At 38.4% G+C, this 12607-nt stretch overlaps 1 protein-coding gene across 13 annotated transcripts in view; it reads right to left on the bottom strand.

Moving 5' to 3' along the window:
• Nucleotides 1–4331: 4331 nt before the first annotated feature.
• The window catches only part of LOC109090335 (autism susceptibility gene 2 protein homolog), a 292074-nt gene continuing 283798 nt past the window's right edge, over nucleotides 4332–12607 (bottom strand). For 8 of the 13 annotated variants that reach the window (XM_042753671.1, XM_042753696.1, XM_042753644.1 and 5 more), the window contains 8 exons: nucleotides 11024–11095; nucleotides 10847–10876; nucleotides 10672–10743; nucleotides 10206–10338; nucleotides 9037–9120; nucleotides 6926–7009; nucleotides 6135–6396; nucleotides 4332–6042 (listed from right to left, as the gene is read on the bottom strand). In XM_042753671.1, coding sequence (XP_042609605.1) covers nucleotides 4743–6042; nucleotides 6135–6396; nucleotides 6926–7009; nucleotides 9037–9120; nucleotides 10206–10338; nucleotides 10672–10743; nucleotides 10847–10876; nucleotides 11024–11095 — 2037 coding nt within the window. In that variant the 3' untranslated portion in view covers nucleotides 4332–4742. The remainder of the gene's footprint in view (nucleotides 6043–6134; nucleotides 6397–6925; nucleotides 7010–9036; nucleotides 9121–10205; nucleotides 10339–10671; nucleotides 10744–10846; nucleotides 10877–11023; nucleotides 11096–12607) is intronic. The other 5 variants (XM_042753647.1, XM_042753662.1, XM_042753657.1 and 2 more) reach the window with 5 other exon arrangements.

Here is a 12607-nt window from a genome sequence, read left to right as displayed (position 1 = left end):
CTGATGAGAGCTATAGACTGCTATTCATTATTATTTCATGAAATGAACATCTACTGTAATGTAATATTAGCAATATATGTTGTTTGCAGTTTTATTTTGGCAGAATACACAGCTATTCTTGAAACAGTCAATGGAGCAAGATGCTTTTTGTCTGTGACTGTGAGCGTGTAGTTACAGTATCTGCCAACAGGGCCTAATAGGGGTGCACTAAACAGTCAAACCTTAACCTCTTGGTGCAGACACTTTTTTTTTTTTTTTAAATCCTGAAATTATATTGGAACAAATTGAAAAGTCAGTGTATGAGAAAGCTTTTCTTCTACTCTCCTTCTTTGTTGAGCATACAATCTACTGTTTTCCTCCACCCTGTACTGGCAGCGAAGATTGCAGGTCGTCTGAATATCACGCCAGCTTCTCTCCACTATAACCTCCATCTCTGCCAGATAAACCCAGCTGCATAAATTCTCATGGGCTTTTATGGTTTGTATACACAATGATGCCTATGTATGTGAGTGTGAGGAGTCAGGCAGCCAACTTTCACTGAGGCATGAAAAAAAGAGGAAAAAAATCATTTCAAAAATGAATGAAAGTGGAAAAATGATTTAGCTGCTGGGGCTCAGTTAGTGTGTCTGGAATTCTCTTTCTTTCTCTCTCTCTCTCTCCTTTCCTCAATTTCCCATCTTTTTCGGACTACTTTACAGCTTTACACTCACTCTTTCTCATTTTATCCCTATATGTCATCATATCTCAGTGGCTCGCTTGTTTTTAGAATGAACAATTATTTGTTTCCATTCTGTTCCCTCATATGTTCCTGTTTGTAGTGGATGTGTTTCTGCTCAGAAGCACTGAGAGTCAGACAGCATTACTGGAGGGCCGAGTCTGTGACAGTATATTTGGAGGTGTAGACAGACCTCGATGCTATTCTATCACTTCAGTCTGGAATTCACTCCATCTGAGGTCACTTGGTGCTTCACTGTGTTATATGTGACCCTGGACCACAAAAGCAGTCTTAAGTCTCTGGGGTATATTTGTAGCAATAGCCAAAAATACATTGTATGGGTCAAAATTATTGATTTTTTCTTTTATGCCAAAAATCATTATGATATTAAGTAAAGATCATGTTCCATGAAGATATTTTGTTAATTTCCTACCTTAAAATATATATATATATATATATATTAGTAATATGCATTGCTAAGAACTTCATTTGGACAACTTTAAAGGCAATTTTTCAATATTTCAGATTCCAGATTTTCAAATGTTTGTATCTTGGCCAAATATTGTCCTCCTATCCTAACAAACCATACATTAATGGAAAGCTTATTTATTCAGCTTTCAGATGTTGTATATATCTCAATTTCGAAAAATTGACCCTTATGACTGGTTTTGTGTTCCAGGGTCACATATGGTCTGCAAGGATTTGGTCAATATACAGAAGCACAGTTATGAGCAAATGACATACTACAGTATATACTTTCAAGGTACTGTAGTATTACCATCTGATACCACCACTGTATATATACTTTCCAGGGTGTAGATTCAAGGTATAGTTTAATATATTTATAATTTCAGTTTTGAGCAAAATATACTGGTCTGCATTTTGTTTTCCTTTGATGGGTTGGTTGGGAAAACCAGAAAAAATGCCAATAAAGCTGATATATTTGTAAGAAGCAAATTTACATTTAATAGTATTAAATTATATGAGAAAAATAAGAGTCTTTATTTGTTTGGCTATAATTTGGCATATTTTAGCTAACAGGTAAAATGTATGTGGAAATTATAGGCTGAAATTGAGAATGTTAAAAATGTGTCCTACTTTATTTTATACTCTGATAACTGGCCAGAGTACCAGTATGAAAGATAAGTCAAGTGTGTAATTTCTGCTCCACTACACAATGGAGTGGAGTTTTGATTTCCCAATCAAAAATGTCTACGGATAGAGCTGTCCGTTAACACTGAAATGTTGCTAGCAAAATTGTTGACTGGCTTTTTTGAATTGCAGTCAGATAGTATATTGACTAACCAACCAAACCACCTAGCACTCTATTAAACACCTTTGTAGGGGCTTTGAAATGAAAATAGAAATGTGAACACTTTCTCTCTGGTTTCGCTATCCGGTCCAGGTCTGGAAAGTGCTAACTAGCTGATTAGAGGGAGACAGCACAGGGCTAGGGAGGCACAGATGCTCGGTGTCTATGGAATAACCCTCTCAATTACAGCATGGCCAAATTGAAACGGATCCCGATTTAACTCTCTTTCCAATACACCTCACGGCAGCTTTCCCAGTCCGTCTATCTCTTTCTCCAGCGATGGACCTCTCTGAAGCAGCACATCCAGATAGGCTGCCAGACGCAGCGGGGAGACCATCGATTCTCAATAAAATCACTAATGACTGCACACTGCCTGACGCATGCTGCCATTACTTGAGGTGAAGGCCGGGACCGAGGGCAGATGGAGCCAGTTAGGGATGGTTATGAGGATGAATTGTTTGTCAGTTGGGGAGAAGAATGATGAAGAGAGAAGGAGAATGAAGTCGCAAGTCAAAAGGACAGACAGATAGACTCGGTCAATACTAAAGGGACAGTAACCTCTGGTTGTCTTATTTGCGGGACAGACAACCTTTGGTCTATTCTTTTTCAGTTTCTTTCACTTCTACATCCTCGCCTTCTTGATCCATCCCTTATTAGCAGGCGTCACTCCCATTAATGAGTCCAGACCACGGGTCAATACGGCACTAGCCTCAGAGTCAATACCAGTTACCTGCAACACAAACACTCAAAAGCTGTACTTGCAGAAAATCAATATTGTGTTGCAGGCCTGTCCCATCACCATTCTCATCCTACTCTCTACAGCACAGCTGACATAAATGCTCTCTCCTGTAAAAATATAGTAAAAATAGCAACTGTGAAGAAAGCACAAATATTTTAATTGTAAAGTGAATGTAGAGTACAATTTCAAGTGTAAATCTTGGTAGTATTTGCTGTACTGAATCTAATTAATGCTAATTATTTTATTTAATTATTAAATATTAAATAAAAACATTTTTGTGAGTATATATATATATATATATATATATATATATATATACACATATATAATTATATGTAATTACATATAGAAATTAATAAAATTATAAAAATGATTAAACATTAATTATTAATTCTTGAACTGTTGAAATCTAATTATTAATTATGAAAATTAAAATATTAGATAAATAATATTATAATCATTGTGTCCAGACAGGTGATTCTTGTTACTTTATTGTAGTAATGAGAATGAGATTTTATTTCTCAGTAGAGGGTAAAATGTGCTTCTTTGTCATGAAAACAATTATTAAAAAAAAACAAAAAAACAACAAAACTTATGGCTATAATATAAGCTACTGTTCTTATGACCCAGGCACTTCATCCATCCTTGTCTTTGAAACTTGGTACACTTCATCAATACATTATTCAGTAAATCCTGAGTCTATAATTAAATAGCAGACAGGTATGCAGATATAAGGTCCAACCTTTATTCCATACATTTTTAAACCATGAATGTTCATTTTCATTTTTTCACGCCTAAAGCTCTACTTGTTTTGTATACAAGAGTCTAAGAAAAACAACTGCACAACACCACAAGGTCGACAGAAAGAGTCTATTGTCACCCCAACCATTCCAATATGTTTCTCAGATGTCCAGGTTTTGTGGCTGGAGAACTGTTCACTGCTAAAGCAATTCCTTTATGACCTGGAAGTTTATAACTGTTTGTTTCATTGGCTCTTCATTGGACAAATGAATAACAGTTATCCAGGTTCCCACTTTAGAACTTCATTTGATAACCGTCCAATCAGAACACTCTAAATCCTCTTTGCATAGATTGCATCGCCATAACTGCACTCCCATTTGAATCCTCCCCTCTGATTGGACAGCTCCGTCACCATGGTTTTCAACCTGGAAGTGGTTCTGTTTAATTTCATTGTTTTTTAGAAACATTTAAAAAGCCTAACAAATGTACAATGTCATTTCGTTCCAAGTAATATCAACAAGATATTTACAATATCTTTAAACTTTACATAAACCAAACAAGAATATTGCAATACATATTTGTCTGCATATCTCAAAAAGAAAATGAAGCAAAAAAAAGAAAAGAAAAAAAAAAAAACTCCAAAATGTATCATCACTGAATATTTCCAGGTACCATAGAGCAAATCAGCTGTCAAACAGAAAGATCATACCAATTCAGATATGTAGGCATCCATATCCAGCAGCTCACTAGGATAAATACAGGGCAGGGAACAAAATGAAACTTAAAGGGATAGTTCACTTTCAGTTGCTGTTACATATTGAGTTTCATAGTGTTTTTTTCCATACTATGGAAGTCAATGGGGACCAGCAACTGAAGGTGAACTATCCCTTTAATGCAAATACATAAAAAATGTCTGTACATTAAGGATAGGAAATGTACAAACAAATTTCAGAATGTCTTTTCACATGAAAAACTGAAAAGGCATTGGATTAATATATTAATATCAAATTTCTGTTTGGTAGTTCACGTCTTAGGTTTGGAGCTACCAAGAGTTGGAGCTAACAACTCTTTTCTTCCACTCTAATCATTTAAAAAAGCCAGCTGATGTGCTTGTTCCAAGGTACAAATATTTGTACAAATTACACATACCTATTTATCATTTACTCTACTTTGTGTGAAAATAAGTGCATGTTTCCTGTGTCCAACTCAAGTGAGGCATTTTCCTTTCTAGTATGTTACCGTGCCTCCACTTCTTTTGGGTTGCGTGATGGTGAGTACTCCCGAGGGTCCTGGGTGGTGATTGGCGTAGTCCGTCTTGGCGATGCCGGTCTGGCAGCACCAGAGGGTACCAGAGGAGGAGGGGCACTTAGTGCTGCAGTTGGGGGTGTCCGGTTAAGAAGTCCATTATGACCTGTCGAAGGGCTAAGCCTTGGGTATGGCATCCCGCCAAGGTGTGACATAAATGGCGAGATGTGGGGTAAGTGTCCTTCAATGGGTGATTGGTGAAGTTGGTGAAGCCTTGCTCGATCCAGTTCCTCCCGTAAATGCAACCGTTCCCTTTCTTCAGCCTGTTGCCTCAGTCTCTCCTGTTCCCGCCGAACTTCCAGGAGATGTTCGTGGTGTGAGTAGTCATGTGGCTCCCGATCCCGATAGACCCGTTCTGGATCGTAGACACCAGGGAAACGGTGCCCAGGTTCGGAACGAAGGTGGAAGTCCATGCGCCGTTGAAGGTCGAAGTTTCGGTAAGCCTCTCGTAGAGGATCCCAGGAAAACGCCGGATGAGGAAGGCGGTCTCGACCTGCTGCATGAGGGCTGACTCCCATAAACGGTGCCATGCGGGTGCGTTCAAGTGCATTCAGACTTCCCATTTGATGCATGGCACTCAGAGTGAGCGGCAATGAGTGTGGCATGGGGACACCGTGAAGTGAGGACGGTGTTGGAGGGTCACTACAGCGAGGAGACGGTGGAGGAGGCTGATGGGATAGCGCAGGGTGGTGAGCTATTGGTGTGGTTTGATGAGGTGGAGGAGGGACTTGAGGTTTAGGGGCTGCTTCGGATCCAATCACCATAACATCCTGCTCTTCCTTGTGTTCTTCCTTGATCTTCATGTCGTTCTTCACCTTCTGCAGAAGATCCCCTGAGCTAGTTTCCTTCCTATCCCTCTCACTTTCTTTAATCGGTAGCGGTTGTGGGACACCCATCTTGGTTCCTGCATCATTAAGGACATTTTTCGAGTATGGAGAGGGTGAACGGTGAACGGATTTGAGAGAGTCATCTGAAGAACGTCTGTCTGTGATCTCTTTCCCTGGAGAACGACTTTCCTTCACCTTTATGTCTCCCAAAATGCCTGCCTCTCGTTGACGGTCCAACAGTTCTTTCTCGGGCTCACGGTTGCGGTCAGCACTACCACTACGGTGTCTGCCAGAGTCGGTCGAGTTCTGGCTGTTTGAGCGGATCAGGCTGCTGATCTGATAGCTAACTGGAGCGGAAGCTGGAGAAGAGCGGTTCGAATGGCGGTTACGATCTAAAGAGTCTCTGCAACAGGGAAGAACCCATAATTAGTCGACTTAAGAGACAAAGAATAGGCAAAATAAGATGCTATGGTTCATGAAATCAGCAACACCAACCTGTCTTTATCTTTCTCTTCTTTCCCAACAGAAGAGTCCCTTTTTTCTCTTTCCCGTTCTTTTTCTTTCTCCCTCTCCCGCTCTCTCTCTCTATCATGGCTGTTTGCAGAGCTGCTTCTTTCTGCATCTACAGATTTGGGCCACTGTGGTGGGGTCGGGAAGGAAGGTGGTGTTCGGTGCAGCCGATTCCAGGTGTCCTGATGAGGACTACTGAGACCAGGCAGCCCTGGACCCTCTTTGGGTCCAAATATACTGTTGCCCCCTGAAATGACAAAAAGTAAAATCAGTTTAACAAATCACAGTCCAGTTCTGTCGAGGTTCTCCATGCACAAACTGAAAGGTTAATGGCGGATAGTAGTTCTTCTGCAAATGGGGTACCAAGGGCTGCTTTTGAAGACTCTTCAGCAGAGAACAAATGAATGACCGGCGGGGTCAAGAGCTACGGAAAGCAAAGCGTTCCATAGAGATTCATTTCAATGCAATCAGTTTCACTAAAAGACGTCCCATTCAGCCAATGAAGGAAGAAGGGAGAGGAAATGAGATATGGCAAACCCTCCACCCTACTTTGCAAGCAACTAATGAATGCAAGAGCAATGCTAAACCAGTTGGGTTGTGAATTTGGCAAATGACTGTCTGCGGTAATGCCTGCCTCCCCCGCTTCCCTAAACTCTCATTTGGCATTTGCTGCAAAGCTAAGTGCCTTTCTTTCATTCCCACCTCCTTTTTTATTCCCTCTGCACTCTCTGTGGTCTAGAGCTAAGCTGTGCTAGAGGCCGGGGGCCGAGGCTTACCGAGGGCTGGGTTGCCTAATCCACCGAAGGCACTGCTTGAAAGGTTGCTGAGGCCGCCAAAGGTACTGGAGCGACTGAATGGATCTGCAAAATGCCAAACAGGGATTAGCGACGCGGGGCTGGAGGTGCCCGACCATTCCAACCGGCTTTTCTCAAACAAGCAAGCTTTGTTTTTTGCGTCACTGTTACTGCTGCTATTCTAACTCCCTAAGGGTTGTTTATTTCTCCCAGTAAGACTGTTGGAGAGTGTTCACTGACTGCGGATTAGGCAGCAAGAGGTGCTGGCATGAAGACCAATAACTGATTGGAGTGTGATAGCTAGGGACATGTTGAAATGTCTGATGTGAAAAATGATTAAATGACAGCAAACAGCTCATGTGTCTCCCATCTCCTCTAGAGGTTTCTGTGATTCTTCCATCTGCTTACCCCTCAGAATATTAAGCTATGTATGAATACGTACCTTGCAATGGGTGAAGGAGCCCGAATCATTCATACAGTTGCATTTATAATTAAAATAAATATAAACAACCTACCTCCAGCCCACATAAGTAAAAAACACAATTCAGTGTTTTCTATGTAAAACATGAATTTAAATTCCTCAACTCCAATAATGGATTTATGACTAATCTACAGAATACTTAAGCAAGTAAGTAGACATTCAGCACATGCTTTTATCCAAAGCAACTTACATTATACTAATTTAAATACTAATTTACATGAACAATCCCCCTGGAACAACCTGGAGTGCGTAAGGGCACAATAGTGGTAAGTTCTTGACTGAGAAACCTTTAGATTACCAGTTCTGAGCTTTTACCACTAGGCAACACTGCACTCAGTTCTGCATTTTACCAGTTTTCTCTCCACTTCCTTTGGGCCCCAGCTGTTTATGAACTCAAATTGGACTGACTTGAAAGCTCACTGTGTGAAATCAGCATTTAGCTCCTAACTCAAATAACATATCTGATAGAAACTGTGGGGAAACACTATCTGAGGTCAGTTAAAAAAAAATAAAAAAATAAATTGATAGTAAAATATTACTATTACTATAGTAATTATAGTAATTATTTTCATCCGAAGGAATCCTAGACTGTCTTTTATCCACCAAATTGTTGTTTCCATGACATTTTGTCAGAGAGCTTTCTAACCAAAGCTCAACTTTTTTGAGTTTTCATACTCAGTTTTGTTGTGGAAAACAAAAGTTGAGTTTTGGTTAAAAAGTCTAGGATTCCTTCGGATGAAATTAATCGCCACGGTCACTTTACACTGCAAAACATATTCTTATTATGTAACTTTGCCTTGTTTTCCATTTATTTAATCTAAACAATATCATATCTTGAATATAAGACTAAGTATTCACTGTTTATGCTTATATACCTTCAAGTTCAACAACAACAACAACAAAAAAAAATACGTTCAAGATATAATATCAAGCCTAAATACCAAAAGTAATTTTGCTTAAGTATGTTTATCTTGTTTTGCTTAACTATTTTTACAAATTCCAACAAGACAAATTTATTAGTTTAGAATAACCTGCCAATATAATTTGCTTCCAAATAATTTAGAAATCATCAATGCATTTTGAAAGTTGAGCTTTGGGGAGAAGCTGACTGATTCATTTGATATCATTTGACCCCGAAGTGTCTCTCCAAAGGGGAGCCTTATGTTGTTCAAATGATAACTATGTACTAAAACGGAAAACTTTTTCCTTTGTGTTTTTGAAAACTTCTGACTAGAAACTTTCTTTGTAAAGAAACACTATGCGCGTGAGCATATACCTATACGCTGAACACGTAATAAATTCACAAATATAAATTCTCATTTTTTGTAGTTTACAAGGAGACGGTAGCTGTAATTTTCAAAAACATGCATTTTCAAACCCACTTTCTAAAGTTTGCATTTTAATTTTTATATTTTGTTTTAATTTTGGTTTGGGAAATTTTAGGAAAGACATGCTTTTATTGCTTTTATTGTTTTGTGAAATTTTCTGAAGTACATCACTTGAAAGCTTTTGTATTTTTGTTTCTTTTGTCTGAATAAAAGAGGGTTTTAATGTTTTAAGTTTGAAGTATGAGAGAAAAAAGAGGAACTATTTAAAATGGTGGTTTACTTACACTTACCTGCCAAATGGCTAGGAGGCAGGAAGGCAGTGTGGTGAGGAGACGGTCCATAGGGTGAAGCAGCTGGATGTCCCGATGCTATTGAATATAGCAGGAAATAATCAGTCAAACTCACCGCAGACAAAGTTACCCAAACCATTCAAATATTCACCAAAACAGCACTAGAAATAGTCTCTCTCTCTCTTTCTCTCTTTATATATAGAGACAAGAGAGGTCTTGGGTAAAGATCGATCTTGTTAGGTTAAATACTTTCTCCTATTCCAGTTTAATAAGCAGAGACAACTAGAAGTCAGCCGGGCTCAACCAATGGTGTGTGTTTGGGGCAGGACTATCAGTAATAAGCTGTTAGAATAGTTTGCACGGACAATAAAAAGGACAGTGATGTCTTATATTGAGCGTTCTGGTTGCATTTGAAAGGGTCAACTGTCTATTCAGCCTGAACGATATGTCATTTGTTACTGTGTATCATTAATGAAGAAACCAATTACAAGCTCCTTCATGACACCACGCTGCATAATTACAATCTAAAGGGCAGACATGCTCATGTTGCCCTTCAACAAAGAGCTACCAGTCAGTCAGGTAAAAGCATTTATATTCATGCCCGTGGCCCCAGCGTTGAGCCAAGACAACGTTCAAAATAACAACATGCAAATTAGTGAGCAAGGAACATGAGAGAAAGAAAGACATACAAATCCATTTTTATTTTACTGAAGCCATGCCAATAAAGACACTGTGGTATAATTTATAAAATAAGATATAAATAATCTGTGAGAGCAGTACCTTGATTGTATTATAAATATAATTTATAAGTGAAATGAAAATGAAATATATTCAAGTAGAATTTCTTCAGGTTTAGGGGTGATTTCAGCATCAGGCTTTCCCAAAAACAGTAGGGAAAGGAAATAATTTCCAGGAATGGTTGTTTAACCACAACTTTTCATCTAAAACAGTCATCTTTGCAGCTTGAGAACTTAAAGTTAATATAACATATTGTGTGTTACCCATTTTACAGGACATTTAATGAGAAAAAACATGTAGGGCAGATTTGATATTGGAATAACTGAACTATGCAGAATATAATCAGGAATGTGTGTTATTATTAAACAGGGTCAAGTTTGATTTCATGTTTACTTTAAGAGTTTTCTCATTTATTCTGCACATACCTGTTGATGAAAAGAGGGGTCTGGCCAGATCATGAGGGTAGGGGAACCCAGGGAACACGCCTGGAGCTGGAGGACGGCTGAACAAATCAAGTTTTCCATTCATATCCAGTTTATGAGGGTCCAAGTGCATCTGCTTATGAGAGACAAGTCATTTTAATATAATATAATATAATATAATATAATATAATATAATATAAATATAATATAATGTGTCCTGCAGAAGAAAGAAAGCCACGCAGGTTTGATACAACATCAGGGTGAATAAATAACGAAAGGACACTTTAGCGTCTGTGTTTAATATTATATAATATTATATAATTATATTAATTTATGGTAAATTACTGAGTTGGTTTCTCATGCATGAATCAAAACAAAGCATACTTGTGTATTCTTGTAATAAGGCTACACTGTATAAAAAAAAAAAAAGTTCTTTCTGAACTTTTTCATGGCTTCCAAAAGAACTTACTTTCATCTTCTGCTGATGATGGTAGATCTGCCAGGCGATTTGAACATGTACTGCACACCATTTGCCTGGCTTCTAACATGAGCGCAGAAGACATTTCAAAGCATTAACACAAAGGCGGTGGCATTTAAGGTGGAAAATTTAGGGATTTGAAAGAGAATGAAAATATGATGCTTACTCTTACTGAAGTCCTAAAAGGATCTGTTATCTGTGAGAAACAGAGAAAAGGACAAGAAAGGAGAGATTTTTCTAACAAAGTTCAGGTTCATGAAATGCTAAAAACATCACAATTTTGATTGTGAGATCAGTTTTAATGGCCAATCTCTTAAGTGGATCTCCAGAGTGGGTGGCTTACCCTTGGGTCCTTCTGAAGGAGTGTGTGTGGGACTGTTCCTGGTCGTCCTGCAACATCTATAGGATTTGGAGCCTGGAAAGACAGTTAAGACAGTTTCAGATAAAGCTAATGGAACACAGCATGACACCGAAGTCTGTTTACTTACTATTTTCAATCATGCACTGTTGAGAAACATTTTTGTATATATTATAAGCATTTTCGGCTCCTTGGTGTGTTGACTAAAGTCTTTTTAATATTTTTTTTTTAACTGATGATCCTATGAAATCAAAATGGAAATTTTGTGGCTTGTATGTGTTAACTTGATGTCTATATGCTAGTGTAAAACATTTGGCAGAAATGTATTTAAAAACTGACAAGCAATTTTCAAATTAGAGTTTATTACTGTGACGTTACTAACTATTAAACCGAACACAGTAAGTCATTGATATACTCTGTACAAACATCCTGTTTCATAAGGGATGAAACAGGTCAGGAAAAAAATGCATGTGATTCATCAAGGGTGTAGCCTAAAGTTTCATTTCAGCCCCAAGTTTCATGGATGCCACTCGTTTATACTCATGAACTTCATACTTGTTGGAAACTTCAGGCTTGCTCTACCTTTGACTGGTAGCTAACACAATAGTGAGAATTATTTAAGAATGCAAGGAAAAATCATTACACACCAAGTGAATGAAAGCCGTATAACACACACACTGCAAAGACACACACACCCAGACTAACCACCCTGCTCAAAGACCACAGTGCTAAGTCTAAAGTTAACACAAAAGCCTCCAGCAGGTTATTGAGCCTGAGCCTCTTTGCATAATCCATTAGTGGAGAAAATGGCAGTGGTAGATTTCTCTATCTGCCTGCGGTATAAATTCAGCTGTGCGGGATTTGAGAGCACCCTGAATACTAATGGTAAGGTGATGCTGGGCTCTCAATCAGCCACATTTCTGCAGTATACAGGAAATGGTGAATGGTTTGACCCCATTCTTTTTTGTTTTTGGACTTTTTTGCCTTTTTATTATCAACAAATGTGACAGGAAATTACTGGGATAAAGAGAGGGGGATGGGATTGAGTCATGAGCATGAGTATGAGCATCCAAGGCTTAGCATACCTAGAGAACTAACCACTAAACCATCACTGTGACCATGACCTGTTCTAAGCAACTAAACTCTAAAAATTTAGTTCTGTATAGAGATGCACTGACATTTAGTTAACTTAAAATATTAATCTTAAACAATAAACATCTGATTTGTGCACACTTGATTCTAGACAAATTACAAATTGTTCACCTGAAAAACTGAGAAGTGGCTTACTGCTAAAGAACAGGTTTATCACCTGTGAAAACGACAGCCTGAATAGTATACCATGTTCAATTCCCATATTACTCAAATTTTTATTAACTATTTTTTCAGTCCTTTGTTTGGCAGAACTACCAGATCGATCTGGCAAACAATTAATCTGTACATACTTTCACCAGTTTTTTTTTTTATGTTCACATCTGTGTGAACGCTAGTTTTATGGGCCATATTTTTCAAATATCTGCAAGCGGGAAATTTGAAACGCCCTAACAAACCACAGGTCTCGTTCTTTTAATG

This window comes from Cyprinus carpio, chromosome A5, assembly GCF_018340385.1.
Source record: "Cyprinus carpio isolate SPL01 chromosome A5, ASM1834038v1, whole genome shotgun sequence".
In the NCBI taxonomy this organism is placed as follows: Eukaryota; Metazoa; Chordata; class Actinopteri; order Cypriniformes; family Cyprinidae; genus Cyprinus; species Cyprinus carpio.
The sequence above is the reverse complement of the archived record's forward strand: the minus strand, read 5'-3'. Positions and strand labels throughout refer to the sequence as shown.